Here is a 27,480-nt window from a genome sequence, read left to right as displayed (position 1 = left end):
CGTAATATGGGATTTTCTCTACAACGAGCGGCGGCTTCTAACCCCTCGCTCGTCGTTCTCTTGCACGCATCCGGGTTCATCTCTCTCATCCCTTCGTCGGATCATAGTGCCTCATTGGCTCCTATCCCGAAATCCCGGCCTCTCATCGTTCCCTCACTCGCTTTGGATATACTACTGATGGATCGTTCACTGCTCTTGTCGCCCGCAGACTTCCAGCCAGCCATAGCCATCTGACGGGCGAAGTCAACGGTGGAGTGATACGGGTCTGGTCCTGCTGCATATTGAGCATGGCGTCCATTTTCAAGAATACGTGGCAGTCAGTAGAACCTCTCTCTCTCTCTCTCTCTCTCTCTCTCTCTCTCTCTTTTTGCACTTTGGCCCGATTTCGAAGTGCAAGTCCCGCTCGTGTGTCTAATTTCGCATTTATCTACAGGTCTGCGCTCGAAATCGAAAGGGAACTTCTCAAGGGCCTTGCCGAAAAAGAGCCCACGTTCGCTGGAATTTCTCACTATATCTTGGAGTGGGTTTCCCCCCCCCTCCCCCTTCCTCCGGCCTTTGCAGCCCACTGCCGTTGTCGCGCGCGATTGATCTGACTGTTTCCACCCGTTTCGTCGCAGATTCCGTACTGCCTGCCAAAATGCCATTCTCCAGGATTTCGAAGCCGCTCGCTCTATCGATGTGGAAGGTCGCCTTTGGGATGCGCATCTCAAAATCAACACTCGATTCCGTAAACTACTCTCCCGCGTGAGTTACAGAGCCTCTACACGTTTTCGCTTGCCTGGTCTCTAATATATTCTGATGCTCAATTTCAGTTCCGCGAGGATAATGGGAAAAAGAAAAAGCCCGTCGAGAAAAGGAAACTCGAGAAGCATTATCTCGAGTTCGTCAAATCTAGCCAGCGATTTTATCGTGGCTACATCCAACAACTAGCCTCGCAGTTCGGGGGGATTCCGGAGCTTGAAAAAGTTGCACGGAAATTTAATTTTGACAGTGAGCATTGCATCCTCGCCCTTCTCCGTTTCACCATGATTAAATGAAGACCGCCTAGATCTATCAGCAGAGCCTACCATCCAACCCTCCGAACCCATTCGAAAACGTATACTTCAATCATGTCATGCGACACTGATCCGTCTCGGCGATCTCTCACGCTACCGCGAAACAGAACTGGTCAGCAAGGACCGCAACTGGGGCCCTGCTATCGGCTACTATGACTTGGCTACAGCCATTTACCCATCCTCTGGTGCGTCGCATAATCAGTTGGCTGTCATCGCGCTTGCCGATGGCAATCACCTGAGAGCTACCTACCATCTTTATAGAGCGCTGTCGGCTCAAGAACCCCACCCGACAGCAAAAGGCAATTTAGAAATTGAGTTTAGAAAGATTATGAATTTGTGGGTGAAACGGGAGTTGATTCGTCCGGAGGATGCTGGTATTCCCGGCAGAGCGTTGGCCCCTTGGTTTGTATATCTCCATGCGCAATGCTATAAAGGAGTCGATTTCCCGGAGCACGATGAGCTTGAAAGCGAGGTTTTGAACCAGCTAGCTGTCGATTTGAAGGAACGTTCGCTTGACGGAACTTTGCAGAAATTCTGTTTGATCAATATTGCCGCAGAGGATTTCTCCCGCACCCGTTCGAGTGGTAAGTTTCTTAATACTAGATTCTCGAACCATTATTAATCTCATCACCAGAAGAGCCCGTGTCCAATGCGAGTCTCTTCTTTCAACGGATCAACGTCAAAACCTTCTTCACCTTACTCCAGATCCTTTTGGCCGAAGTAGAGCGGTTTGCTGTTGAAGATTCGAACAATAAAGACACCAAAGTCGGCGCTGACAAAGTCACTGTTGTTGCACGTCGTATTTTGCCTGCTCTTCGAAACTACAGTTCGTGGCTACTGACCGTCAACAACCTTCTAATGGCATATAAAGAGGAGAAAGATACTCCCCTTGCAGTCCAGGTCACCGAGTTTTGGAAGGTATACGCCAACGCCCTTACGCTTCTCGCCTCCACTTTCGATGTGGTACACCTCCCAGAGGTAGACTATCTCTTGGAGGAAGATGAAGAAACTCTTTGTTTTTCACCCTTTAGCAAAGGAGCTACGTCTCGTCGGTACTTGGATACCAACGGCCAGCAGAAACCTCGGATGAACGATCCCGGAGTTGAGAGGAACCATCCCAACATCGAAATGCTGTACCGGATTCGCGAGTTTGTAATTGATGGCTTAGATCTGGTCGTGGGCAATGTACGATAAAACATTCCACTCTTTGCAGCCCTCTGGTCTTCGCTGACAATATCCCAGAAAATTCCCATAGCACTTGTCGATGATGAAGACAAGAAAACCTTCATCTATAAGGAAGACGGTCTTCCATCTCAATTCTTTGCCAGTCCCCCGGGTCATCGTCATACACTTTCCTCCGCAAGTATCGAACGGGAGGATATTCAACAGGTGAAGCAAAATGCCAACTGCCCTACGGATACCAGGAGTGTTTTTGGTGGCTCCCAGTCTGCATCGGCATCTATCTCGGCTAGCATGCATCGTATAGTCGAAGGTGTGGAGCGCTTGGTCGAGTCGGACACCTATGAAAATGCACCAGCTGTCCCAGAGCCATTGTCATTTTCTCCAAGCACACATCCACAACTACAGCGCCCTGCGTCCGACCAGTTCTACGGCCTGGGTACAGAATCAATCCTAAGGACGGACTCGTTTCCAGTCCGCCAGACTCCCATCGCTCCTCCTGGACTTGGCCCACCGATGGCCAACACCTCCGCTGCTTTGGCCCGCGTGTCGTCGTCTCAATCCTACACCCCACGGCCTGCCCTTCCTGGCATCCCTAGCATCTGGAACACCGCTTTCTCCCCTGATGTCGGTGACGCATCCTCCCCGAGGACCCCCCCTGGACTTCGACCTCACCGTGTCCCTGCCCCAATGATCCCCGAAACCGCCACCAGCCCTAGCCACCAGCACATATCCCCAGACTCAGCCATGAACGACCTCGTGCTCCGTCAAAGTCTCATAGCTCAAGCTCAAGCTCAGCTACAGCAAGGGTCTTCCATCCCCCCCTGGCTCTCTCCGCCCGGCGCAGCAATGCACCACCAGCGTCTATCCAGCTCACCGTGGGAGAGAGACAGCCTCGATGCGACTACCGCTACTCCCCAACAACTGCATCCAGGGGCTTCCTTTGGGCTTCCTAGCCAGCCGATGTCCAGCGGCCTGTCCAATGCCTCATGGGCCAACGACGCGTTCCTCGCAAGCACACTTTCCTCTGGAGCAGGGTACCCGAGGTCCGGGCTCGGTAATACTCGCCAACCTCCTTCGACCCAATACGGTGCGATTGGCCAATCTCCTCCCTGCGGACATGGAGGTTGAGATCGAGAATACCTCCAACACACTCCAGCATCTTTCCGGGACACGTGTGCATGGATTACATTCTTTCTTTTTCTTTCTTCTTGCAAGGATTATCACAGGTTTCAGTTTCCTCGCACTGTTAACCCCTCCCCCCCCCAACGACAATCATTCGCAGGTAGAAGAGGTGAAGGGAAAAAAAATTTTCTGAGACGGTTACATACAAGTCAACAATAGCTTATATATACAATATATACGAAAAGCCATACGGTTGGCTTGGTCTAGTCCGATCCGATCCACGCATAACACCAAACTCGGGAGAGAAAAAGGGAGCCATGAATGTCTACGGTCGGACCCCCCCCCCCAAAAAAAAGAAAAAGAAACGCAAGCGCGTATTTCCTTGGCTTACCAAGGTTCCGTCCGGGGAATCAATGAGAACCGGATAAGGTCCTTTTATATGTCTCGTGAGGAGAAGGAGAAGGAGAAGGAGAAGGAGAAGGGAAAGAAAAAGGAGGCTAAAAGTGACTACTAACTAATTAGTAGCCTTTCTACCTACCTCTGCTAGCAATTATTGAATTGACCTAGACTGGAATGAAGTAAAGCGAGAAGTGAAGTGGATATCCAGGATTCAGCGAAGATTTTTAGTGCTGGTGTTCTGATTCTGAATTTTTTTTTTTTTTTATTTCTTTTCTGTGGAGGAGAATGGGACCGGGAAAGGATACATGATATGATGCACATGCTATCCATCCTATAACTATGTGAATTGCTTAATGTGAATGTAACTCCAGTTCCAGTTCCAACATTCTATCTATCTGTCGGCCTACCGCAAGCACTAGGTGGACAAACCCGAGCCCAAGGAAGGAGGATGTAAAATATCGCTCAAATTGTGACATCTGAATTTCCCAACTCGGGCTTATGCTCTTGATTTCTTCTCTTATTCAGAAGGCTAGCTAGTTATATCAGTCCCAACATCAATTATTGATTATCTGATTTATTTTCTTTATTTTATTTCATCTCACCCCTCCCTTCCCAATAACTGGGTTTCGGGGTTACGATAATGTATGACAGTATAGTATAGTATAGTAAATAGATTGTTGAAGATGGATGGACCAAACGAAGCCATCACAGAGGCTGACAGAAAGTACATATGCAAACCATCATTAAAATCGTTGTTGAGAACGCCATCTCTTGCAACTCCGTCTATATTATGTTTTCTTTTTATCGTTAGGGTACCGGGAGCGCATTTTCACGTGAAAAATGAGATAATATACGTCTAAGACGTTAAGTCAAGGACAAATTGGGTATAGAAGGTTGAATCCTAGATCAAGAGGGAGAAAAGAAGGGAAGAAATGTCAAAGCCGGGTACTATGAGCCCGAAATGGCAGATGGGGGTGTCGTGAAACTTTTTGTTTTAAGAGCGGGAAATAGGGGTATAGGCCTGTTTGGGGAAGGGGAAACTAATATGAGGCATTAGCACCTTGATAACAGAGAGATCATAGAGGAAATGAAAAAGCTTACGAAGGTCCAAGCTCTTGGATGCTCAGACTGGCGAGCCACTGGCCCATGTCGATGCTCTGCTCGAGAGTCTTGCCCTCGACAATACCGGCGCAGAAACCACCCGCGAAGGCATCACTTACATTTCGATTAGTGTCTAATTTCCAGAATGAATAGGAGCGAACATCCATCACTTACCCAGCACCATTGGTGTCGTTAATGCTGCTCTTGGGGATCTCACGGACAGGGAATTCCTTGACCTCAAGCTCACCCTTGGCGTTGACGGTGGCAGTGACGGTGGGCAAAGTGCCCTGGGTCACAATAGCAACTCTGGGGCGAGCAGTGTTCTTCTTGGGCAGCTGAGCCAGCTTCTTGGCAATCTCAACGACATCATCGGTCTTCCAGTCGTGGCTCTCGGCGTATGCGCGGGCCTCAGTCTCGTTACAGAATGTGTAATCGGTGTAAGGAAGGACGCTGTCCAGCTGTTCCTTGAAAAATTGGGGAATAAAAGGGGCAGACAGAGAAAGCATGAAGACCTATGATAAATTATGGTTAATTGGTTCATCAGACTCACGCGCAGGGTGCTAGTTTGCCCATACCTTGTTGTTCGCAGCAGCCTCTTCACCGAGAGCCTGGATGGCAGGCACACACACAGTCAAGTGGAAACCACCAACGTAGTAGTACTTGGCCTTCTCCACGAGGGACCAGATGTGGGGCTGCTTAAGATGTTCAAGCTTGTACTCGTTTGCAGCAGCAAGGTGAGTGCACAGACTACGGTTGTGGCCGGTGATAATAACACCGCACTTGCCAGTGGGCTGGGCCTCCTCGACACGGTATTCGGTGTGGACACCAGCCTTCTCACAGGTCTCCTTGAGGATCTCAGCGTATTTGTCCTTACCAACGCAGCCGATGTAGAGGACGGAGTTGCTGGGAAGAATATACTAAGAGAACAGCAACCATGTCAGCAATTCCGTTGTACAACTTTATACACCAGAATCAAGTACCTGGGCACCACGGGCGGTGTTCTGAGCGGCACCACCAGCAATCAGCTTAGCATCATGTTTCTCGAAGAGTTCTTCATAGAGGCCCATGTGCTTATCCTCAGCAAGAATGGCATCATTATCCTTCAGGTCATACTTGGCCAGGAGGGCGGCATCGCTGTCGGGTAGTATGTTAGCTTCGAATCAAGAGATTTGGCACGGATTACCATACCCAACAACCTGGATGTCTATTCCCAGAATCCAACGTTAGCAAATATAACTTGGCATAGGCATTACAATGCCCAAATTGATGTCCATTGGGGAATTCACGCACCGAGGAGAGGGTTCTCCAGACAGAGAAGAGGGTAACCTTGAGCAGCAGCCATTGTTATTGCCGATAAATCGAATTGGAGAGAGGATAGAATTCAGAGAAAGGGATGAACAGGAGAGATGAAATGGAGATTAAGGGGAAGAAAGAGAGAGAGAGAGAGAAGAGAAAGAGAATGAGGGAGAAGAACAGAATCCAAGGTGAAATAATGGAGGGGCACTGCGTAGTTAGTTATGATTGGTGGTCCGCAACAACACCAACTTCGTCCTTCCGTCTCCAAGCCCGGAGTCCGGAGTATCTCGAGATCTCAGGAGATATCTACAGACATATCCACTGCCATTGCTACTCTTATTATTTTTCCGACCCTTCGTGGTAACACCTCGAATTCAGAAATGACGGACCCCATTCTCCAGATCCCGGAGACCCTCCAGACAGCCTCCATCAATCCCCCGACTGCTTCCTCGGAGAAGAAGGAACTGACCCCCTCCGACGCTGACAGCATCCCTTCGGATATTGTTGACCCCCACCGTATGGTCCGGCCGCCTGCTCGACGACATACTCTGCCTCCGCTGCCTGATCTGCGCTTTGAACAAAGCTATCTCGCCAGTTTAAGGGGAGCCGATACTTGGGGACGAGTAGCGTGGATCACCATCAGAGACCAGGTACGCGCGGTGAAAGAGACCTCGATCCTTTTTTTCCTGCAAAGGAGGTTAAATAACGGCATGGTTTAAATTCAAAACTAACCTCTGGGTCTCGTGTAGGTTCTCCTTCCCCTAATTCAGGGTACCCTGTGGACTCTCGCGCTCTCGGGATGGCGGTATTGGAACCGTACCGCTTCGCTCGGTGGACAAACGCTGGGGAGCCGGATAAGAAGGTGGTGGTATGAAGTCAACAACTGGAAATTGCCTCCTCTCGCAGCAAAGAGAAACTCAAGTGTTGCTGTCCAAGTGCAGGACGTATGTGCTCTCCCCTTCCTTTTTTTTTTTTCTGCGGTTCGTCCGCTGATTACTATGCTTGATGTGACTGGAGCTGACATTTACGGAGTTTTTACAGTCCTACGCGGCGCAGTTGTCGAACGCAGGTGCCGACTAATATTGTTGAATTATCAAGTTGAATAGCTTGTACATGGGTTGATTCTTAATGGCGGTTTCTGTTAATAGCTTGCATCCAGGGCGTTTAGGGTATTGTGTCACTATCAAAAAATAGTCAAGGTGATTAATTCTACAGAGTTCGAGTTCTATCGCACACTCCCAAGCACTCAAGGTAGTCTTAGGTTATCAAATTCATTCAGGCTGGTCTCACCTGAAATATAATTGTTGTTTAATAAAGGGTTCCTAACATTGGACGAACAGCAACCGCACTTGGTAAAACCACAACTACTTGAGAATCAAAGTATCCAGACAAATAACCACTTTTTTTTTTGGTGCCGATTCAGATCGCCATAGAACACGGCCGTAAAGGTACGAACAGACACGACTCCACTGTGCGCCCTCGGATACAGAGATACTCGAACAACATTCTCCCTGGTTGGTATAAAGTTTAAAAATAAGATATCCTCCGTTTCACGCTTCTTTTGCTCTATCACGCTGGGCTCTATTAGACGGTCTCGTCCGGTTGTCGAACCGGGGTTGGTGTATGAATAGTAGCAGCGCCATTTGCACTTGGAAGTGTTCCTTCCCTTGGGGCTGAAGGAAGACTAGCAACAGGTGCTTGAACGGAAACAATCTTGGTATCCGACATTGGTATAGGGGTCTCTTGTACCGGAGTTGGCAGTCCGTTTGCCGCAGGTTGTTGTGGCTGGATAGTAAGTGTATGTTCGTTATAGCTTGCCGGTTGAGAAACCGGCTCTTGTTGGCCCTCTGGTCTGTCTCCTATCGCAGATTCCTTCCCCCCAGGACCATTTGAGTCGCCTGGTGCCTTGCTTTTACCATATCTTAGCTGCACCACAAGACTAGGGCTTTCTCTGTCTATGACCGATTCGTCTCCGCTGACTTCATCCTCGTCGTCGCCTTCGAATTCATTGTCCTCCTCCTCCTCGCCACCCTGCCATTCGTTTCCGCTGGAGTGGGCTTCATCTGAGCCTTCCTCGCCGTCATCTTCCATGTTATAATCAGCATACCCATTCATCCGAGTAGTTCGAGTACGCTGTCCCCTACCAGAGCCATCCTCGTCTCCATGAGTCGCTTCTTCGCGCTGCCCGCTAAGCAGACTCTCCCCGTACAAGCCTCCAGCCCGAGACCGAATTTGTCTTCCACTTGTAGTAAATATTGGTCCCGTGGGCTCTGCGGGAGTAGAAAATCCAGATGTGTTGCGCGTTGACCGTCGAGTTGATGGGAGGCTATCAGAAAAGATATCCTCGTCGTCAGAATAGGTGTACTTCAGCTTCTTTCCGCGTGTACGACCTTCATATAGGGAAAATCCGGGTTCCGGCCGAGCGAATGCAGCTTTCCGAGCGATACGATAATCTCGACGTTTGCGTTTCTTTTCCTTGGTAAGCAATAGTAAAGGGCCAATACAGATCCAAAGCTTACCTCCTCTGAGCCTTCGAAGCGAGGTATAGAATTCTTTATCCTCTCGCTCAGCTTCTTAGAGTTTGTACTTCTTTCCTCTTCCAGCCGGTCCGCTAGGGCCTTTAATTCGGGAATGGTTCCTGCCACGCTCCACCATGTAACGGTTTTCAAGGCAGGGTTGCTTTCACGATAAAGCCTGAAATGAGTATCATCTAGGCCTTCGATGAGCCAGTACCGACGCTTCAGTCCATCACGTCCCCAGGGTTGCACGGAAAGCGGTTGGTTCATGTCGTCGTCGTGGCGCGCTTGCTTATAAGATTCCTTAAGTTTCGCTTGGACGGCTTCGGAAGAGGAGAGGGACCAGAGAATCAACGACTTCAACAATTGTAGCTATAGGTGGTCAGGTATCAGGTTCTCAAATCTCAGTCGATGATGACATACGCGTTCTTCAGGTGTCATTGATGCAAAATTGTGACCCCCATGAAGGGGGTTCTTGCCTTGCCAAGCTTTAGGCCACTGAGAGGCATGTGTTTGTATAGCTTCTTCCAAAGGACGCTGGTAATGATTCCGACTGCGCATTGAGAGTACTAAGTCAGTCTTGACGAGAGGTAGCTGGATAGGTAGGGATAAGAAAAGTGCGGTGGTCTCGTAAGCTCATCGCGGTGCGGGCTGCGGGAAAGGTGGCGGTCATACTCCACGTCCTTCTTCCTGTTCAACACCAGCCCAAGCAATGCACATAGCAACCTCTCAATATGATCTCCAGGGGAAATGTCCATGACGCCTCGTTCGATATCTTGTGGTCCGAAGTGCGGAGTTGATCGCGGGAATACATCGTTAAAACGCGCGCGGAACGTGACAATGAACTGCGAGATGCGACAGGTTAGCAAATACATCAACCAACAGCCCCGACACACGCGTCATATGGCCAATTATGAGCTTGTTCTAGTACGTAGTGGAAATTTAACTTACTGCAATATCCTGGTTATCTGCCAGCACGTATTCATGGGGTGGTGAGGGAGCTCGTTTAGGTGGCGGAGATTCGGACTCCTTCTTCTGGAAGTACTTGGTAATACCCACGGGCTCGTCGAGAGCCATGGACGCGGATTCTTCATCTGAAGGAGGCGCCGATGATAACGACGAGAGATCTGAGTCGGAAAGAGATATATTAGCCATGTTTGGTTGTGGCTCTGGAAGGTGGTGGTGGTGAAGCAAGGGAAAAGTGGGTGAGCCTGGTCGGCGTCGTAGAGAAGTTCTGATGCGCTACTGCTACCCAGCTTGGAGGCGCGGCTTCTACGCGGTTGGCTCCATTAATCACAGCCCATATCAAGACATGATCAGCACCCGGTCAGGACAATCCATTCTCTACGACTAGTTGACATGATAGAAGAGTGGTAGAAATTCAGGGATAAGAATATATTGAGAATATTATAAAAAGCTAGGGCAATTCAGGAGCGCAAGCGAACTCTCTGACGTAAACCGCGAATTTGGACTGGATATTCACACTCCATGGAGCAAAGGATGCGAATACGTCTTTAAACTGCCACGCTTTGCCTGTGTGTAAGACACTGGATGGAGAAAGTGATATCCAGGTCAGAGACAACCGACTTTGAGAGGGTCAAAGTGGTAGGTAGGGCGTACTCCAATCCCTGCGAAGGAGCTCAAGATCACAGCTGTGACCGTATAGGATCGAGAATGACCAGATTGTTCGAAGTAGCCGCCAGCCACTACGGCTTGACAAATGCACAACCCCAGAAGGCGCTCATCGTTCTCATACCGGTGAGCCGCCACTCGTATTACCGCTTCAGAGCGCGACATACACAATCGCCCTGGCAGAAACATGAATTATGCTCTTAGCACCCGCTCTGTTTCTTTTGAAAATGAACTTCCAGGCGATTTAAAGTAATTAGTTGGTCATTTGGAGAGTCCGCAATTTCAGAGTCAGTAGCGAACATATTCTACCCAACCAGGTCAGCATCAGGGTCAGTCAAACAGCCAGCTAGCAAGATTCATAATATCGGGAGAATAAAGCAGCGCATCTTAGTATCTCCTGGTTAGGAGTGATTTTCACAACGGAATAGGTAGCAAAGCATGATAGATATCCGTCGGGTGTAACAGACGTAGGATAGAAAGGAGAACGTGGCGAACCCCCAAAAAAAGGGTTTATCATTATGTCCCGAAGACTTGGATGCCCATACAATTCCAGAAAAATCAGAAAAATCCCAAGAGAGAAACACTACAGTGTCTCCATCATCTTCATGTACCCAGGTGTTATTACTTCCTTAAGGCTACTAACTATTGAGTACGTGAGAAAAAGCGTTGTCTGTGCCGCGCGCAAAAAAGAAATGCCAAGACCGCAGAGGTTCCAAACCCGCGCTAGCGCCAACTCGGTTAGATTAGCGACTTCGCCCTAAAGCCCACACAGCCCTTCGCCGACGAATTCTCAACACCAACCCGACAAGCCCATCTTAGATTTGAGGTACGAGCATTCGACCACTTCCACCATACCCGGTCGCTGGCGGTCTTTCTTTCAACATACTAACCTCCAGGTTCATATATAGAAAGTCGCCATGGGTCGTGTGATCCGCAACCAGAGGAAGGGCCGTGGCTCCATTTTCAGTGAGTGCGACCGCAAAGTCGCTGGACGACGAATTTTGAAATCTTGGGATGAAACGTGCTGATGATAATTCTCCTTCAGCGGCCAACACCCGTCTCAACAAGACTCCTGCCCAGTTCCGTGTTCTCGACTTCGCTGAGCGACATGGATACACCAGAGGTGTCGTGAAGGAGATCATCCACGACCCTGGCCGTGGTGCTCCTCTTGCTAAGGTCCAGTTCCGTCACCCCTACAAGTTCAAGCACATCACCGAGACCTTCATCGCCAACGAGGGCATGTACACCGGTCAATTCATCTACGCTGGAAAGAACGCTGCTTTGACTGTCGGAAACATCCTCCCCCTCGCCTCCGTCCCTGAAGGTACCGTCGTTACCAACGTTGAGGAGAAGGTTGGTGACCGTGGTGCTCTTGGTCGTACCTCCGGAAACTACGTTACCGTCATCGGCCACAACCCTGAAGATGGCAAGACCAGAATCAAGCTCCCCTCCGGTGCTAAGAAGGTTGTCAAGAGCTCTGCTCGTGGTATGGTTGGTATCGTCGCTGGTGGTGGCCGTACCGACAAGCCCCTGCTCAGTATGTACACCCAAGGAAGAAGAAAAAAAAAATTCGTCCATCTAGCCATCTGCAGTAGGAACTGTGGATGAGGAGGAGAAACAGTGCTAATATATCTGTACAGAGGCTTCTCGTGCTAAGCATAAGTTCGCTGTCAAGCGCAACTCCTGGCCCAAGACTCGTGGTGTTGCCATGAACCCCGTTGATCACGTAAGACTGACTATCGTCGCAATTTTTTTAAGTGGTGTGACTGGTCTCTGACTTGAATTTTTTTACTATAGCCTCACGGTGGTGGTAACCACCAGCATATTGGTAAGGCTTCGACCATCTCCCGTTACGCCGCCCACGGTCAAAAAGCCGGTCTTATTGCCGCCCGGAGAACCGGTCTGCTCCGTGGTACCCAGAAGACCAAGGAATAAGCGTGATATCATATGGAGTTTTTTTCTTTGTGACGGGTTCAAAATGCTCTTTGCTATGAGACATATGTACTTAGGCGACTGCGGACGCGTCCTTAGCAAATTAAGGTTGTGGCCAACAAATTTTTCTATTTACGATTAAAAACAAAAGAGATGATGTGGTTCCAAAAATTCATGTCTCTAGGCGCATTCCACGGTATACCGCATCTCAGGCTATAAAGAGCAGGTGGTAATAAAAATCAAAATACTGTTTTTGTTATATGCTGGCCTTTACGAGATTATATTGTAGAACGGCTGTGGTATATTCCAGATTCGATCCATGATGTCTACCTAGATATGTAAGAGGGCTTCTTGGCTACAGGGTTATTGAGAAGAAATGGTAGAGTATCGAACTTGCTGGTAGGGGAAGGAGATCATGTGCTCTCGATGTAACTATGGATATCCAGAATGGTTCTCTATTTGTAGATGGTGTTCTCTGATCAATGGGATAGGTACTACTAGTAGTATACTGTAACTACCCCCAGTCAGCCTGGAGATATATATCGCCATGGTCGCAGTAAAATTTCTGTGGCAGACTGCGCTGGGTTTATTTCTATCGTACCACCCAACACTACATAGTATCCTTTCACATTACCAAGAATAAGACTAGTAAACCACTTACAATAAAACCACCAGTTGGTTATACTATTCCAGCCTAAACATTATAGATGATGACCCCAGAAGTTGATGATGTGCATTCATTCAACATTGATCTCAAATTGACCAATCAGCAACGTCATTCATAACCCAAGAACCCCATATATATATCCAAGTCCACAGACATTAAGCCTCGGAAGAATCATAAGTTACCTAAGTAATTAAGAATCACCAAAATTACAAATTCCATCCTGCAGGTTGCTTATTCTGGCAGCGGAATACCCCCTACAAAACCTCCTAGGAGCGCCTGTTATAGGTACTTACCTACGTCAGGACAATGGTCCAACCAATCTCACCTCAAAAAATCCCACGCCTCCCACGACATCCCCAATCTACCTCGACTTCTGGCTCTTCGTCGCCCACCGCCGCAGCAGCCCGCTGGCAAGCAGTCCTAACCCGCGACCGCAACGCCACCACATTCGTCTACGGTGTCAAGACCACCAAGATCTACTGCCGCCCGTCATGCCCCTCGCGGCTCGCCCGACGAGCAAACGTCGAGTTCTACGATACGCCCTCGCAAGCCGAGCGCGGCGGGTTCCGACCATGTAAGCGCTGCAGACCGCAGACTCTAGAGGTGCTAGTCAACCCACAGGAGCAGGTGATCCAGCGAGCATGCGAGACAATCCGGGCGGAGGTTCGCGCTGGGTCGAAACCACCGACGCTGCTTAACCTTGCTAGCGACGCAGGGCTCACGGCGAGTCATTTCCATCGCGTGTTCAAGAAGGTCATGGGCGTTACGCCGGGGAAATATACCGCCGGGGTGATGGATCTAGAGAGGCGGGTTGATGGCTATACTACCACTACTGCTCCTATCTACTCCTATGACTATGATTATAATTATGAGTGGGGCTATGGTCCTGGTTGCAGTTCCGTGGGGACATTGGTGGTGCATGGTGGTCATGATGATGATGGGGTGGTTCGAGATGAAAACATACCTCCTCTTCCTACTACTACTACTACTACTTCTACTTCTTCTCCGTCTGTCTTGCTGTTTCAGCCTATCCTACAGGGCGAGGCTTTGGTGGGTGGATTTGAGGAGGTTGGTGCTGTGGATGTCGCGTCGTGGAACGATTTCGATGCTTTGATAGCCGCGGAGGCTGAGTATGTATCGTCTGAACGAGGGTTAAATTCATTACCTGTGGGTTTTGGGTTGTCTGAGTCTGATTTTCTAGATCATGTGGGGTTTGGCGATGGAGGGGTTTCATTTGTTGGAGGGTTGGCGCGTGGGGAGATGCTTCCAAGGCCTTAAGTTTAAGGGGTTCGGACACCTATACTTGATTTTTACAGATATTTAAGGTAAGAATAACGATGCCCATGTAAGTGTTATATTGTTCCATCTAGCGTTTTATTGGTATCTGTCTTGATAATAAATATAGATTATCCCAAGACTGTGCCGCAGTTGCGAATAAGAGCAGGGTGTAAGATATATATAACTGAATCTCTGATGCCCTTAGTATATTAGGTAGCTACCAGATAATCATTGGTAACTTGAACAGCAGTACTCCATATTTTAAGTATGTAGGTACGGAGTATCTTCAGTAGTTAGCTAGCAACCCTTACATATAAAAAAAAAAGAAAAATTGGTTCTAAAAATGCTCGAATCATTTCATTATTATTGTTCTATATGGGGACCTTGAACCCCCACTGTAACACACCATAAGACATCGCCACTGATCCTGGGATGGACGAATGATCATTTGACGGTAAACATCCACAGGGGAAGGAGACTAATAGGAACGTATTGGATTATCTGGCTTCGAACACGCCAAGATCTGCATTCATTGCGTCTGATGGCGTTTCTAGATTATCAAAGGAGGAGATCAGTGCAGTGGGTTAGATCTGTGCGGTTTACTACCGAATACCTACTGGAGTACTATGACAATCTCTTAATTTAACCTGATATCTAGTAAATCACTACCGCTTCCCTCAGCGTATTCGTATGCAGTAATGTACTGTAAGTATTCCGCAACTATAGTACGATGTACACTGGACGACGTACGCTGCTGCTGTAAATAGATTGTGGCTTGCAAGACCTTCCATGGGCCCAGGGAGGCCCACCATCCTGGCCCACAAACGCGTGTCGTCCGTACAAAATGAGAGACTCTGGAGGAACCTGTCAGTGGAACACTGGAAGATGCTGGACATTGTGCTCCGTACAGATAGACAGAAAAGGAGAAAGAAATCCTCCTGAATCCGCTAAGTTTCAGGTGCAACCCCATCATTGTCTCCATTCCCTATGAATTGGTGCTGGTGAGATCCACTCGCAACAATGATCCTTGGATGGTCCAGCCTCTGCCTAGTCAGTCAGTTCTATTATCTCTTTGGGCGCTCTTGAACTTCTTATAGTAGTTTGGTGGGGAAAGGAAATCGGTAATTATGTGGCGCTTTCAGTATGCCTGTCTAGAGGCTTGCGATTGGTATCGTGTTACTGTCTATCATTCCTTGACCGTTCCCCCCCCAAAGGACTTGGGTATTTCTGGTCGCAATAATAACAATCCAGAGGAGAAACACTCAATTCATATAGAGGGTCAATTAATGTAATAATACTTTTAGTACTAGTAGAAGTACTTAGAGTTGTCAAATAAAGCCCTCTTTGTAAACCCCTGCTAGGTGGGAAAATTACCTTTGGTATTAGTATTTTACTTTAATTATCAGGAACCCTCCCCTCTGGCGCAAACCTGCCTCTTCCTTTTCTCTTACTTCTTCTTTCCCTCTGCATTATTATCTTACTCAACACACACTCGCTGACGGTGTCGTGATAATCTTGTCTTTCTTTTCTTTGTTGACCTTTATTATCGGTTTCTGCCTTCCCCAATCCTCTTCGAGTGGGGGTCATTCGTTTTACTATTGAACTGTATTCGGCTTCTTATTCATACCTGCAAGATAACCCACTCTTGTCCGCTTGATTCTTTTTTCATTCCCTTTTTTTTTTTTTTTTTTTTTTAAGACTCCCGTCTTTCGCAGCTCATATTCATTACCACCACCGCTACAATGATCGTCAACAAGAAATTCGACCGCTTCAAACAATGGGCTGGAGAGAGAATGGGAGGTGAAGTCAAGACTAATGTCTCTGACGACTTCAAGGCACTGGAGACGGAAATGACAGTTCGTCATGAAGGTGAGCTGTCCTCGTTATCCTAGTCCCGTTTTATGGTATGAGAAATATACTAACTTTTCGGTGTGCCTGAAGGTATTGATCGAATTCATAAGTCTATGACCGCCTATGTCAAATCCATTTCCAAGCGCAGCGAAGGTGATGACAAGGAGAAGACTCTACCCATTGCTCACCTGGGAGGAACTATGATCACCCACGGAGAGGATTACGATGCGAACTCCGAATACGGACGCTGCCTTACCAGTATGCTAGTTATTCATTTGGTGCTGACATCAGTGTATTTTACGCCTAACTAACCTCTTCTCCTATAGTGTTTGGAAGGGCAGAAGAGCGTCTAGCGCGCATCCAAGAAGCCTACATAGCACAGGCGACTACGAGCTGGCTCGAGTCCTTGGAGCGATCCTTGACCCAATTGAAAGATTACCACGTAAGAGTTTCGATTTGCTGAAGTCTCGAATGCGCAAGTGATCTGACCGATATTCCCATAGACTGCGCGCAAGAAGCTGGACAGCCGACGCTTGGCGTACGATACTTCGCTCTCCAAGATGCAGAAAGCTAAGAGGGAGGATTTCCGTGTCGAGGAGGAACTACGCACCCAAAAGGTTAAATACGAAGAAGCAAATGAAGAAGTGCACCGGCGTATGGTTGATATTAAGCACTCTGAAGCTGAGAATATCATGGATTTGAATGCATTCCTGGATGCGCAACTGAACTATCACGAGCAATGCAGGGAGGTGCTGCTCCGAATGAAGAACGAGTTTCCTACCGAGTGAGTCCATTTTACGCTCCGAAACATCTGATTTCTTTATCATCCTGATTATTTGATAGCCAACCCTCCAGCCAGACTTCGAATGGCCGCCGTGGAACGCGCTCCAGATCTAATACTGCACATTCGTTCCATGATCGCTATGAGCCCCTGCATGAGGAGCAGACTAATGAAGTACGACCAATTATTCGATCCAACACACACAACCTGATCGAGACTCCTATTCGGGGACCCTATTCTCAAGACACAAGTCCCGCTCGTCCTGTTCTGGGCCGCACGCCTACATTCGAAGGCCCTACACAGCTACGGCAGACTCAAGAGTATTCTTCGAGCCAATGGCCCCCCCGCACGAACAGTGAGAACTCGGTCACGCGCAGAAACAGTATTCAAGCCCGTCCTATTAGCCGAGTGGTCCCTGACCGCGCAGACGATGCTAGTTTCCAGAGCGGCAGTGTTTCTGATCGATCGGATCACGGCTGGCCGGAAACCCAATCTACATCCGGAGAAACATTGTCACGAAGAACGAGCATGGCGACCCTGAACAGCATTACTGCTCATAAAAAAGCTCCTCCTCCACCACCTCCCTCCCGCGCCAAGAAACCCGCCCCTCCACCTCCTATGAAACGGCCTATGATGAGCGCAACTCAGGTGTAATGATTTGGGGGTGGGTTGCTTTGGATAGAAATCTCTGTATCGGGATCGATCCGACCGTAGTGACGACCGCGCGCGCTTTTCGTACACGTGTCTAGTTTTAGCCATCGGTTTTCTCCGCTTTCACCTCGCTGGCGAGCTTGAAAGGCGGGCCCAGTCCTGGTTTGTCAGAGGAAAACGTGTTATGATTTTGACATTATGTATCATTCTTAGTGATTCTGTAAAGCAACAACTGGTGATGGGAGATTGTATTGGTGACATGGAGTTTGAGAGCGGTTTAATATATTCTTCTTGGTATCATGCATCAGGGTTCGAAAAAGTATCTTCACATGTACCAGACGCCCAGAGTAGATAGGAACCCCGCTAGTCCCAACGCGGCGACGTGAGGGCCATGCTGAGTCAGCGCTCACTCCACGTGACACGGCACGAAATCTTCTCCCAACGTCTCGCCGCCTGCCTCTCCTCGTTACAGGCACAGGCTGAGCACCGCCAGTTTCCCCGACCAGCACGGAAAGTCGCGAAAGCCCCGTCCCTCCATCTCCATTTCATCAAGACAGGCTTCCCACGCGCTTTTCTCAACACTACCCCTCCGTTTGGGGCCCTTCTCCCCTCCTCAACATCGCGTTGGGCCCCCTTTTTTTTCCCTTTTGGCTGATTCTCCTGTTCGTCGCCTACCGCCCTGTGTCCCTCCCCCCGACCAGCTAAACATCACGAAACCTTTCGCCAAGGTCCTGATACTGGCCGCTACCAGTCGCATTCATCGACAAAGAGAGCTCGCTGGGCCTGGACCTTGATAATTTGCGCGCTTTGTCGCCCTGTGCGCGCCCACCGACAATTGTCGTCACGATTCTCTTTTCCCACGTGTTTCTCTTGCTCCCTGATTTGGACCTTGTCGCATCAAACCCTCCCTCAACGTGCCTTGTCTGTTTATGAATAGAACAACAACGCGCTAAACCATGGCTTCTCTTCAATCAGCTCCCAACATGGCGGCTGGGAATATGAGCCTGCCACCAAATCTCACTCAGCAACACATTCAAGAGGTGCTTCAGGTATGATACTCTCTCCTCCCCTTCCTCCTGTGAACGGGGGGTTGTGCCGTCTTTTTTCCCTCTATTTCCCACCCGATTTTCTCAATTCACCTTCATTTACAAAGACTTGATGATTGAATTCCCCCCCCCCCCCCCTTCAGTCCTTGATCTAACATTTTTTTTTTGGCAGAAATTCAAGCAAATGCAAGAACAAGGCGTCCGTCATGACGATCCTGAATACCTCAAGGCCCACAATCTTCTTTCCGCTGTTCAACGACAACAAGCCTTTCAGAAACAAAAACAGCTGGCGCAACAACAGCTTCAAGCGCAACGCCAACAACAGCTCAATGGCGTTCAGGATTCTGTCGCGCCAAATGGAATCAATGGCAAGTTTACCTATTCCCCCTGCATTTCTTTATTTTCCCTTTGACCATTGCTAACTGATATTGTCGACATAGGGCGAAACAACTCTGGCGTCTCTGCTAATAATGCTATTCAAGATGCTGGCTCGACACCCACAGGTCAACAACAGCATTCGCAAAAGGGCGCGCCTGTTGCTAGTGGTAGCTTCTCTGCAGAGCAACTGGCGATCCTCCGAAACCAAATAATGGCATTTAAGATGTTGTCGAAAAATTTACCCATACCCGCTCGTGTTCAGCAACAGCTTTTCACATCCAAGAAGGCCCACACTCCTGCACCCTCTGAGAGCGTTACCGCAGCCCAGAATGTACTGGAAGGTGTTGCTCAAGAGAAACCAGATCAAGCTGCACTTGCTGCGGATACGTCTAATTCTAGAGATTATTACGAACACTTTAAGTCGCCTTATGATCTGATCCCTAAGACAATCACTTTCACTGATCACGCCTCTCGCGCTCATCGCCCGCGTATTCCAGCCTTGATGCCCCCGGGCATTGACCTGGAGCAGGTGCGAGAGGAGAGGGAAATTGCTCTCTATAACCGAATAAACGCACGAAAGGAAGAATTGGCTGAACTCCCCGTCAACATTGGCGTATGGGACTCTAGTCAGAGTGATGCCGCTACTCCTGACGACTCGCTCAAATTGAAAGCCCTGATCGAGTACAAGATGCTCAACCTGCTACCCAAACAGAGGCTGTTCCGCAAACAAATACAAAATGAGATGTTTCACTTTGACAACTTGGGCATGACTGCAAACCGTGCCAGCCACCGACGCATGAAGAAGCAGTCCCTGCGGGAAGCTAGGATTACTGAGAAGCTTGAGAAACAACAGCGTGATGCTCGGGAGACTAGAGAGAAACGGAAGCAGTACGATCAGCTTCAAGCGATCCTCAATCATGGAATCGAGCTTCAGAACGCTGCTAATCAGCAACGTACACGCATGCAGAAACTGGGCCGCATGATGCTGCAGCATCATCAGCATATGGAGCGCGAAGAGCAGAGACGTGTTGAGCGTACTGCTAAACAACGTCTCCAGGCGCTGAAGGCTAACGATGAAGAGACCTACATGAAACTGCTCGGACAAGCTAAAGATTCTCGTATCTCTCATCTCCTCAAGCAGACCGACAACTTCCTCAAGCAGCTTGCTGCCTCTGTACGAGAACAACAGCGCAACCTGGCTGAGAGATATGGTGAAGATAGTCAATTCTACGAGGACGAAGATGAAGACCTTGAATCTGGAAGCGATGGGGAAGGCGGTGACAAGAAGAAGATTGATTACTATGCTGTTGCACATCGTATCAAAGAAGAAGTTACTGAGCAGCCTGCGATCCTTGTTGGCGGTACTTTGAAGGAGTACCAGATGAGAGGTTTGCAATGGATGATTTCTCTCTACAACAACAATCTTAATGGTATCCTGGCAGACGAGATGGGTCTTGGTAAGACCATCCAGACCATCTCCTTGATTACCTATATCATTGAGAGAAAAAAGAACAATGGCCCTTTCTTGGTCATCGTTCCTCTAAGTACCCTGACCAACTGGAACTTGGAGTTTGAGAAGTGGGCACCGTCCGTCTCGAGGGTTGTTTACAAGGGCCCACCCAACGCCCGTAAACAACAGCAGCAGCAAATTCGCTGGGGCAACTTTCAGGTTCTGTTGACGACTTATGAATACATCATCAAGGATCGACCGATCCTGAGCAAGATTAAATGGACCCACATGATTGTTGACGAAGGCCATCGTATGAAGAATACACAGTCCAAGCTGAGCAGCACTCTATCGCAATACTACGTCAGTCGTTACCGTTTGATTTTGACGGGTACCCCGCTGCAAAACAACCTGCCGGAACTATGGGCGTTGCTGAACTTTGTTTTACCTAACATCTTCAAATCCGTGAAGTCTTTCGATGAATGGTTCAACACCCCGTTTGCTAACACCGGTGGCCAAGACCGCATGGAACTGAATGAAGAAGAACAGTTGCTCGTGATTCGTCGTCTGCACAAGGTCCTCCGACCCTTCTTGCTCCGACGTCTGAAGAAGGATGTCGAGAAGGACTTGCCCGACAAGCAAGAGAGAGTCGTCAAGTGCCGTTTCTCTGCTCTGCAGGCCAAGTTGTACAAGCAGCTTATGACACACAACAAGATGGTTGTCAGCGATGGAAAGGGAGGCAAGACTGGCATGCGTGGTCTCAGCAATATGTTGATGCAGCTGCGTAAGCTTTGCAACCACCCTTTCGTTTTCGAGCCAGTTGAAGATCAAATGAACCCGTCTAGAGGGACAAACGATCTTCTCTGGCGTACCGCAGGAAAGTTTGAGCTGCTTGATCGAATCCTTCCTAAATTTAGGGCTACCGGCCACCGTGTCTTGATGTTCTTCCAGATGACACAGATCATGAACATTATGGAGGATTTCCTCCGTCTCCGTGGAATGAAATACTTACGCCTTGACGGATCTACCAAGTCCGATGATCGTTCCGATCTGTTGAGGCTTTTCAATGCGGAAGGCTCGGACTATTTCTGTTTCTTGCTTTCGACACGTGCAGGTGGTCTTGGTCTGAATTTGCAGACTGCGGACACAGTCGTCATCTTTGACTCGGATTGGAACCCTCACCAGGATCTTCAGGCCCAAGATCGTGCTCACCGTATTGGACAGAAGAACGAGGTCCGGATTCTGCGGCTGATTACTTCCAATTCCGTCGAGGAAAAGATTCTTGAGCGTGCGCAATTTAAGCTTGATATGGATGGCAAGGTTATCCAAGCTGGAAAGTTCGATAATAAGTCCACCAACGAAGAACGAGATGCCCTCTTGCGTACACTTCTTGAAACAGCCGAAGCCGCCGATCAGATCGGAGAACAGGACGAGATGGATGATGATGATCTGAACGACATAATGGCCCGATCGGAGGAAGAACTCGTAATCTTCCAACGCATTGACCGTGAACGACAAAAGAACGACCAGTACGGACCCGGGAAGAAACTGCCCCGTCTCATGGGAGAAAGTGAACTTCCTGAAATTTACGTCACCGAGGAGAATCCGACTGTTGAGGAGGCTGAGGTTGAGTACGTTGGGCGTGGTGCGCGTGAGCGCAAGGTTACTCGGTACGACGACGGTCTCACTGAAGAGCAATGGTTGATGGCGGTGGATGCCGATGATGATACTATTGAAGATGCGATTGCTAGAAAAGAGGCTCGGGTCGAGCGTCGCCGTATCAACAAAGAGAAGCGCAGCCGCAAGGTACAAGGTGAATCCTCGCCGGAGCCGTCTCGCGAGAGTTCTGAGACACCCCAACCGAAGAAGCGCCGCAGAGGCCCTGCCCCCAAGAGGAAAGCTGAGGAGCAGGTAGAGGAGACTCCTCAACCTAAGCGTAAGAGGGGTAGACAGGCTAAGCCTATTGAGACTTTGAGCAGCGAAGATCGGGCGATCCTACAGCAGATCGTCAACAACGTTTATCAGGCATTGATGGATATGGAGCAAGAGCTCCCAGCCGATTCGTCCGATAGCGAAGATGGACCCGTTGCCCGGTCTATCATCGAACCGTTCATGAAACCGCCGCCCAAGTCCCAGTATCCCGACTACTATATGATCATCCAGAACCCGATTGCTATGGAGATGATCCGGAAGAAGATCAATCGCGACGAGTATCAAAACCTAAGAGACTTCCGGAACGATATTGGTCTTCTTTGCCAGAACGCCCGAACCTACAACGAAGACGGCAGCATTCTATTCCAGGACGCGAACGACATCGAGGTAAGCTACGCAGCTGTTTTTTTGTTCAGGTATTGGATAATCACTGACACACGTGGATAGGCGAAATGTCTTGCCGAGCTAAGAAAAGAAACGGAAGGTCACCCGCAGTTCGCCAATTTCGATGGCTCGTCATCACCGCTCGGGAACGATCTTTCGGCTGCAGCTGTTTCTGGAGCTGATACCCCAAGTGCAGCTGCCACACCGGGACAACCGAAGCTGAAACTTACCTTTAACAGCGGCAATCGGGACCCTGTAGGAATGGCAAATGGAGGGATGAATGAAGATGAGTAATGCAGCTGTTGACTCTTTGTTGATACATAGTTCTTGTGTGTGTGTGTGTGTGTGTTTTTTTTTTTTTTTTTTTTAAAAAAAAAAAAAAACTATTTTGCAGAAGCTTGCACATTTCCCTTTTTCATGTGTGTTTTGTTCTTTCTTAAGCATGTACTCCATGTACTCCAACGGGCTTTTACTTCCTAGGTGGCGTTAATGTGACTGGGCGGCAGGTGAGGAATGATAGTGGACGGCGTGGTCTTCTGTTTCTCTTCCAAAGACAAGAGAGAGGACATACAATTTTTGTTTTCTGTTCTGTCTTCAGTTATCTATTCAGTTCCCCATTTCATTCTCATTCTCATCTTGCTTGTTTCAGCTTGATTTCCTCGTCGGCAATTATCCGACCCCGCGGGTTCCCATCTTGTTTATTATTAACCTCTTCGGTTCCCTTTCAGCCTTGGGTTGCAAGTACAGTACTAGGATTTGAATATAGGCGATTTATTTCATTCATGACTTCCAGGGCATCTACTTGGGACAGAGACCACACTTTGTTCCCCAAGGGACCTGTCCGATTAAGATGGTACGTAGAAAACCGCTACTGCGTCGTCCAGGAGTTGTCCTTGCAGATTATTGGGCACCAGTTCCAGCTTGCAGCTTGCAGCTTGCAGCTTACAGCTTATAGCTTACAGACCTATACCTTGTAGTCCTAGTACGGAGTACGGAGTAGTGTTACTTTATGTAGGCACCTAGTCTTACCGTCCGTGGAGACTGATAAGCGGTGGACAGACAGAGTATCTAGTCCAGGTAGTGAATACTGGAGGAATGAATCTTCTCCTCTCCTTTTATTCTACTCCCGATATTAAAGGGACTAGAGGATAACCTCGGAATCTTGAGCAGGGTCTAGCCTAGGTCCGGAGTAGGTTATCCAGGCAACCTATATTTAGAGGGGGGTTTTTTTTTTTTTCCCTCCCCCAACTCTAGGGTTATAATAATGCTACTACTGTAATATACTACTGTAATATTAATATTGAGTATAACTAGTATATAAATATATATAAATATAAGAATCATCGCCAAAAGTTCCAGCAGCGACGTCATGTGGTTCACGTGATCCGACCGCCAGCTCGTCACTCCGTCTTGATAACGAGTTCGCCTTTCCCCCTCTCCAATTTCTTTCTCTTCCACCACCTCCCCCTGCTCTCACTCTCAATCCTATCCTTTTCTCTTCCTTCTTTTCATCTACTTCCAACCCTTCTTCCTATATTTCTTCCTTATCCAATTTTTTTTTTTAAAAAATGGCCTCTTTCCAGGACCGTGCCCAGCACGCCATTGCTCAGCTTGACAAAGAGGTAAGTTGTTTTGTGCGTATCTATTTGTGTGCTCGGCCTTCGAAAATAGCTCATATCTAGTTACTACTGCCTCTTACATTGCTTTCCTATTTCTCATCGCGTTGCTCTTGGCTGGAAAGACATCATTATTCTTCCCGCTCTTCCCGAACTACTTTACCCTCGATCGCTGTCAATTATTATTATTATTATTTTCCCTTTTTCTTTCGTTCTCCGGGCTGACATAGCTTCGATATATATAGCTCTCCAAGTACCCTGTCCTCAACAACCTTGAGCGCCAGACCTCCGTCCCCAAGGTGTATGCTATCCTTGGTGTTGTTGGAATCTACACCTTCCTTGTCTTCTTCAACATCGCCGGCCAGCTCCTCGTCAACCTGGCCGGATTTGTCATCCCAGGCTACTACTCCCTCAATGCTCTCTTCACAGCCTCGAAGGCCGATGACACTCAGGTGAGTTGCTCCTGTGATATCGTTCTCCTAGCAAGGTCCCCAACTAACCTGTTCCCGTGATTTAGTGGTTGACCGTATGTCCTCGTGATTTCCTATCCAGACCCCCTTGCAATTTTCGAGCCTCTTTACCCTGGCTCTTTACCCGGCCCCTGTTCCTTAAGCACGTGTTGGAAACTGATTTGACATGTGAACGCACAGTACTGGGTTGTTTACGCCTTCTTCACCGTCATCGAGAGCGCTATCTCTGCTCCTTACTGGTTCCGTAAGTATTCCAATACTTCTTTCCAGATTCACATACTAATTTGAATTCCAACAGCCTTCTACTACATCTTCAAGTTCGTCCTTGTTCTCTGGATGGCTCTTCCCCAGACCGGGTAAGTTGAATTTTCCTGAGCGCAAATCCCTACCGACCGTATTGGGGGGGGGGGGGGGGAGAAAAACGCAGCTAATCCGATTGTTTTTCTCTCTAGCGGTGCCCAAATTGTCTTCAACTCTCTGCTCCAGCCCGTCTTTGGCCGTTTCTTCGTCGGTGGCTCTACCTCCGCCAACCTCCGGGCTCAGGCTGACGCTGCCGCCAAGTCTCAGTAAATGGACTGGCCGTAAAGAACGAGCATTTATGGCTTGAATCGGGTCTATTCTTTGGGCGTTTGGTGAACCAAAAAATTGCTAACGACGAAGAGCGAGCGATTGTGAGACTTGACTGGTTTTATGCCTGGGTGTATGGGGGACAGTTGGTGCCATGCTAGGCATGACACGGAGAACGAACGGAACGGAAGTATATCGTGTTGAGTGGTGGTGGTGGTGGTTGTGGTTGTGGGGAAGAATTTGGAAAATGGAAGATGGAACCTGCTTGGTATTCTTTTTTTTTTTTTTTTTCTCTCTCTCTCTTGCTTCCTTTTGACATGATTCTGTTGGTAGAATTGGATTGCGATGAATGAATGGGGAATTTCTTCCCTTTTTTTTTGTTTTTTATATACTGTGGGAGATTTAAGAACGGACATGTTATGTTGGATCTCGTTCCTTGGGCGGGTATATGCTATGCTATGTTTGATACATTCATCACGATCATCATCACGCCTCTTGGGTAAATTTGAGTACTGTTTTATTATTTAGTCTCTTTTGCTTCTTCTTCTTCGACCTGACATAGACCTAGACTTGACTATGTGGATGATATCGACCATTTCCCCCTCCTTCTCACTGGGCTCTCTACAGCTGCAGTCAGATCCGGGCTATTATGAAATAGACCATCATGGTGCGTGCCAGGGGGTGGGTAATGTACACGGCCACTTATTTCATATCATGAGAATAGACAAAAAGAAAAAAGAAAAAAAAAAAACGAATCAAAAGACGGCCGTGGGTATTAATTATTCAGAACCTAACCGGGTACCGTAGCCCGGTTAGTAAATGCAAGTAAGCAGCAGTAGTAGTAGCCGCAGCAGTAAGAAGATGACGGATGCCTCTCCTATGAGTTTGGTAAGGGTTCGTTTTTATTACACCGGACGGACATAGAAGGGAAAAAAAAAAAAAAAAAAGGAATCAATCTCGGGATTAGGTAGATCAGTACAACCCGAAGCGATTCTGCCACCCGTCTGTACGGGGATTCAGCACAATCCGGTAAGGAAACGGATTCGAGTCACTGGTTGTGATGGGGGGGATATGATCTTTATCGCGGTTGACGACGGTGAGGATCTTGAGCGCAGCTTTTTGGAGCATGTTTTCCATTGCTTTGCGGACTTTGGCACGTTCTATCAACATACATTAACATTTGAGCCAGAACCGGATAGGGAAAGGGAGGGTGTACCTGACTCTGTTCGCGGGGTGGCAATGGTCACGTCTAGATTCCAGACCTCCCAACATACCTCTTCCTCGGCCTTTCCTGCCAGACCGGAGAACCAGATTCCAGAGCGCCTGCGCTTCTTTTCATAGAATTCAACCGCGATGCGACCACGGACGCCACCACTGCCACTGGGTTCGTGGGCACTACCGCTGCCACCGCCGGTTGCTGAGGAGGAGTGTTGGCGGACTAAGGAGCTGATGCGCGAATCAATGAGGGTTTCCAGATCGACATCGTTAATAGCGGGGAGGGTGAAGTCGAGGACGTCGAAAGTAGTGGGTCGGATGGACGGAAAGTATCGGTGGAAGAAGATTAGGTTGAGGACACCTTGAAGTTAAATCATTGGTTAGAACCGGTAAGGAATGCAATTGAAAGAATCGCTATCGTAGAAACCGAGGCTTAGAATACTCACCCTTGAGAACGTCCCGGACGGTGGTGGTGTCAGCGAATATCTCCAGAAAGTACTCCGGAGGGGTCCTGCGGGGCTCCATCCTCAACAAGGGAGCCAGTCACAGATAGGAAAGCGTAGAGGGAGGGAGGGAGGACGGTCCCGGATCACAGGATACAGTGGATGGATGCCACGGGGAAAAAAAAAAAAGAAAAAGAAAAAAACCCCCTACTCGGGAGAAGGAAATCAAAAATAAAAAAAAGGAGGATAGGAGGGGGTTATGTAGCGACGACCCAGCTATGACGGCGAGCTGGGCCGTTCAACGAAGGGACGAACTGTCCCGCGGCGTGGGGGAAGATAAGCAGCCCTCCCCGGGGATGTTGGAGAGGTCTCGTTACCTGGGTTCAAAGTACCTCACGAGGACAAGTGGGTGAAATATCACATGGAGAGAGAGTAGGAGAAGATGATTCATGGAGAGGATACATAGTTAGTTGTAGAAGTTATAAAAGAGGAACGAAAGAATTGAACGAAAAGTTGGAA

General features: G+C 48.5%; 10 protein-coding genes across 10 annotated transcripts; 7 read left to right on the top strand and 3 right to left on the bottom strand.

Moving 5' to 3' along the window:
* Nucleotides 1-196: 196 nt before the first annotated feature.
* On the top strand, nucleotides 197-3,634 carry P175DRAFT_047883 (uncharacterized protein). The gene is made up of 7 exons (XM_040895374.1): nucleotides 197-316; nucleotides 434-520; nucleotides 618-744; nucleotides 813-990; nucleotides 1,049-1,639; nucleotides 1,690-2,240; nucleotides 2,298-3,634. The coding sequence occupies exons 1-7, from the start codon at nucleotides 288-290 to the stop codon at nucleotides 3,363-3,365; spliced, it is 2,631 nt and encodes an 876-aa protein (XP_040756116.1). The 5' UTR covers nucleotides 197-287; the 3' UTR covers nucleotides 3,366-3,634.
* A 632-nt stretch (nucleotides 3,635-4,266) lies between these two features.
* Nucleotides 4,267-6,315, bottom strand: P175DRAFT_0497840 (adenosine kinase). The gene is made up of 7 exons (XM_040896373.1): nucleotides 6,150-6,315; nucleotides 6,048-6,063; nucleotides 5,840-5,993; nucleotides 5,435-5,776; nucleotides 5,034-5,371; nucleotides 4,860-4,973; nucleotides 4,267-4,798 (listed from the first exon to the last, which is right to left on the bottom strand). Exons 1-7 carry the CDS (start codon nucleotides 6,199-6,201, stop codon nucleotides 4,753-4,755), a joined length of 1,062 nt encoding a protein of 353 aa, XP_040756115.1. The 5' UTR covers nucleotides 6,202-6,315; the 3' UTR covers nucleotides 4,267-4,752.
* Nucleotides 6,316-6,422: 107 nt separating this feature from the next.
* On the top strand, nucleotides 6,423-7,449 carry P175DRAFT_0497839 (DUF1770 domain-containing protein). Its single transcript, XM_040896372.1, has 3 exons — nucleotides 6,423-6,805; nucleotides 6,905-7,099; nucleotides 7,188-7,449. The coding sequence occupies exons 1-3, from the start codon at nucleotides 6,536-6,538 to the stop codon at nucleotides 7,233-7,235; spliced, it is 513 nt and encodes a 170-aa protein (XP_040756114.1). The 5' UTR covers nucleotides 6,423-6,535; the 3' UTR covers nucleotides 7,236-7,449.
* P175DRAFT_0497838 (uncharacterized protein) lies at nucleotides 7,390-9,883 on the bottom strand. Its single transcript, XM_040896371.1, has 5 exons — nucleotides 9,623-9,883; nucleotides 9,347-9,516; nucleotides 9,095-9,224; nucleotides 8,675-9,043; nucleotides 7,390-8,624 (listed from the first exon to the last, which is right to left on the bottom strand). The coding sequence occupies exons 1-5, from the start codon at nucleotides 9,824-9,826 to the stop codon at nucleotides 7,740-7,742; spliced, it is 1,758 nt and encodes a 585-aa protein (XP_040756113.1). The 5' UTR covers nucleotides 9,827-9,883; the 3' UTR covers nucleotides 7,390-7,739.
* A 1,326-nt stretch (nucleotides 9,884-11,209) lies between these two features.
* P175DRAFT_0497836 (60S ribosomal protein uL2) lies at nucleotides 11,210-12,382 on the top strand. The gene is made up of 4 exons (XM_040896370.1): nucleotides 11,210-11,269; nucleotides 11,349-11,840; nucleotides 11,944-12,029; nucleotides 12,101-12,382. Exons 1-4 carry the CDS (start codon nucleotides 11,221-11,223, stop codon nucleotides 12,236-12,238), a joined length of 765 nt encoding a protein of 254 aa, XP_040756112.1. The 5' UTR covers nucleotides 11,210-11,220; the 3' UTR covers nucleotides 12,239-12,382.
* Nucleotides 12,383-12,964: 582 nt separating this feature from the next.
* On the top strand, nucleotides 12,965-14,527 carry mpt (putative DNA repair and transcription factor Ada). Its single transcript, XM_040896369.1, has one exon. It carries the CDS (start codon nucleotides 13,209-13,211, stop codon nucleotides 14,178-14,180), a length of 972 nt encoding a protein of 323 aa, XP_040756111.1. The 5' UTR covers nucleotides 12,965-13,208; the 3' UTR covers nucleotides 14,181-14,527.
* A 1,327-nt stretch (nucleotides 14,528-15,854) lies between these two features.
* P175DRAFT_0497834 (BAR domain protein) lies at nucleotides 15,855-17,767 on the top strand. The gene is made up of 5 exons (XM_040896368.1): nucleotides 15,855-16,049; nucleotides 16,122-16,289; nucleotides 16,358-16,473; nucleotides 16,535-16,815; nucleotides 16,875-17,767. The coding sequence occupies exons 1-5, from the start codon at nucleotides 15,923-15,925 to the stop codon at nucleotides 17,464-17,466; spliced, it is 1,284 nt and encodes a 427-aa protein (XP_040756110.1). The 5' UTR covers nucleotides 15,855-15,922; the 3' UTR covers nucleotides 17,467-17,767.
* Nucleotides 17,768-17,941: 174 nt separating this feature from the next.
* P175DRAFT_0553998 (putative RSC complex subunit (Sth1)) lies at nucleotides 17,942-23,041 on the top strand. The gene is made up of 4 exons (XM_040900530.1): nucleotides 17,942-18,512; nucleotides 18,682-18,877; nucleotides 18,950-22,653; nucleotides 22,714-23,041. Exons 1-4 carry the CDS (start codon nucleotides 18,420-18,422, stop codon nucleotides 22,942-22,944), a joined length of 4,224 nt encoding a protein of 1,407 aa, XP_040756109.1. The 5' UTR covers nucleotides 17,942-18,419; the 3' UTR covers nucleotides 22,945-23,041.
* A 1,177-nt stretch (nucleotides 23,042-24,218) lies between these two features.
* Nucleotides 24,219-25,306, top strand: yop1 (putative membrane biogenesis protein (Yop1); the record flags this gene model as incomplete). The annotated part of the gene is made up of 6 exons (XM_040899591.1): nucleotides 24,219-24,272; nucleotides 24,512-24,718; nucleotides 24,784-24,792; nucleotides 24,917-24,980; nucleotides 25,035-25,092; nucleotides 25,189-25,306. The coding sequence occupies 6 exons, from the start codon at nucleotides 24,219-24,221 to the stop codon at nucleotides 25,304-25,306; spliced, it is 510 nt and encodes a 169-aa protein (XP_040756108.1).
* Nucleotides 25,307-26,230: 924 nt separating this feature from the next.
* Nucleotides 26,231-27,422, bottom strand: P175DRAFT_0553996 (autophagy-related protein 101). Its single transcript, XM_040900529.1, has 3 exons — nucleotides 26,965-27,422; nucleotides 26,520-26,879; nucleotides 26,231-26,463 (listed from the first exon to the last, which is right to left on the bottom strand). Exons 1-3 carry the CDS (start codon nucleotides 27,041-27,043, stop codon nucleotides 26,276-26,278), a joined length of 627 nt encoding a protein of 208 aa, XP_040756107.1. The 5' UTR covers nucleotides 27,044-27,422; the 3' UTR covers nucleotides 26,231-26,275.
* Nucleotides 27,423-27,480: the final 58 nt, after the last annotated feature.

Source organism: Aspergillus ochraceoroseus (assembly GCF_002846915.1).
Source record: "Aspergillus ochraceoroseus IBT 24754 chromosome Unknown P175scaffold_1, whole genome shotgun sequence".
In the NCBI taxonomy this organism is placed as follows: domain Eukaryota; kingdom Fungi; phylum Ascomycota; class Eurotiomycetes; order Eurotiales; family Aspergillaceae; genus Aspergillus; species Aspergillus ochraceoroseus.
Note: the sequence above shows the minus strand (reverse complement) of the source record. Positions and strands in the feature narration are given on the sequence as shown.

Bases quoted from the DNA above. Each gene is read 5' to 3' on its own strand.
- P175DRAFT_0497834 (XM_040896368.1), top strand. From the start codon at position 15,923: ATGATCGTCAACAAGAAATTCGACCGCTTCAAACAATGGGCTGGAGAG. The intron at 16,290-16,357 runs GTATGCTAGTTA...CTTCTCCTATAG, and splicing joins ATACGGACGCTGCCTTACCA to TGTTTGGAAGGGCAGAAGAG. The intron at 16,474-16,534 runs GTAAGAGTTTCG...ATATTCCCATAG, and splicing joins CCCAATTGAAAGATTACCAC to ACTGCGCGCAAGAAGCTGGA.
- P175DRAFT_0553998 (XM_040900530.1), top strand. From the start codon at position 18,420: ATGGCTTCTCTTCAATCAGCTCCCAACATGGCGGCTGGGAATATGAGC. The intron at 18,513-18,681 runs GTATGATACTCT...TTTTTTTGGCAG, and splicing joins ACATTCAAGAGGTGCTTCAG to AAATTCAAGCAAATGCAAGA. The intron at 22,654-22,713 runs GTAAGCTACGCA...ACACGTGGATAG, and splicing joins AGGACGCGAACGACATCGAG to GCGAAATGTCTTGCCGAGCT.
- P175DRAFT_0553996 (XM_040900529.1), bottom strand. From the start codon at position 27,043: ATGGAGCCCCGCAGGACCCCTCCGGAGTACTTTCTGGAGATATTCGCT. The intron at 26,880-26,964 runs GTGAGTATTCTA...TTTAACTTCAAG, and splicing joins CGTCCGGGACGTTCTCAAGG to GTGTCCTCAACCTAATCTTC. The intron at 26,464-26,519 runs GTACACCCTCCC...GTATGTTGATAG, and splicing joins CACCCCGCGAACAGAGTCAG to AACGTGCCAAAGTCCGCAAA.
- P175DRAFT_0497839 (XM_040896372.1), top strand. From the start codon at position 6,536: ATGACGGACCCCATTCTCCAGATCCCGGAGACCCTCCAGACAGCCTCC. The intron at 6,806-6,904 runs GTACGCGCGGTG...GGTCTCGTGTAG, and splicing joins GGATCACCATCAGAGACCAG to GTTCTCCTTCCCCTAATTCA. The intron at 7,100-7,187 runs GTATGTGCTCTC...ACATTTACGGAG, and splicing joins TTGCTGTCCAAGTGCAGGAC to TTTTTACAGTCCTACGCGGC.
- P175DRAFT_0497838 (XM_040896371.1), bottom strand. From the start codon at position 9,826: ATGGCTAATATATCTCTTTCCGACTCAGATCTCTCGTCGTTATCATCG. The intron at 9,517-9,622 runs GTAAGTTAAATT...CGCATCTCGCAG, and splicing joins CAGATAACCAGGATATTGCA to TTCATTGTCACGTTCCGCGC. The intron at 8,625-8,674 runs GTAAGCTTTGGA...ACCAAGGAAAAG, and splicing joins GCTTCGAAGGCTCAGAGGAG to AAACGCAAACGTCGAGATTA.
- P175DRAFT_0497840 (XM_040896373.1), bottom strand. From the start codon at position 6,201: ATGGCTGCTGCTCAAGGTTACCCTCTTCTCTGTCTGGAGAACCCTCTC. The intron at 5,777-5,839 runs GTACTTGATTCT...CTGTTCTCTTAG, and splicing joins ACACCGCCCGTGGTGCCCAG to TATATTCTTCCCAGCAACTC. The intron at 5,372-5,434 runs GTATGGGCAAAC...AATTTATCATAG, and splicing joins AGGCTGCTGCGAACAACAAG to GTCTTCATGCTTTCTCTGTC.
- P175DRAFT_047883 (XM_040895374.1), top strand. From the start codon at position 288: ATGGCGTCCATTTTCAAGAATACGTGGCA. The intron at 317-433 runs GTCAGTAGAACC...ATTTATCTACAG, and splicing joins ATTTTCAAGAATACGTGGCA to GTCTGCGCTCGAAATCGAAA. The intron at 1,640-1,689 runs GTAAGTTTCTTA...TCTCATCACCAG, and splicing joins CTCCCGCACCCGTTCGAGTG to AAGAGCCCGTGTCCAATGCG.
- mpt (XM_040896369.1), top strand. From the start codon at position 13,209: ATGGTCCAACCAATCTCACCTCAAAAAATCCCACGCCTCCCACGACAT.
- P175DRAFT_0497836 (XM_040896370.1), top strand. From the start codon at position 11,221: ATGGGTCGTGTGATCCGCAACCAGAGGAAGGGCCGTGGCTCCATTTTC. The intron at 11,841-11,943 runs GTATGTACACCC...ATATCTGTACAG, and splicing joins TACCGACAAGCCCCTGCTCA to AGGCTTCTCGTGCTAAGCAT. The intron at 12,030-12,100 runs GTAAGACTGACT...TTTTTACTATAG, and splicing joins CCATGAACCCCGTTGATCAC to CCTCACGGTGGTGGTAACCA.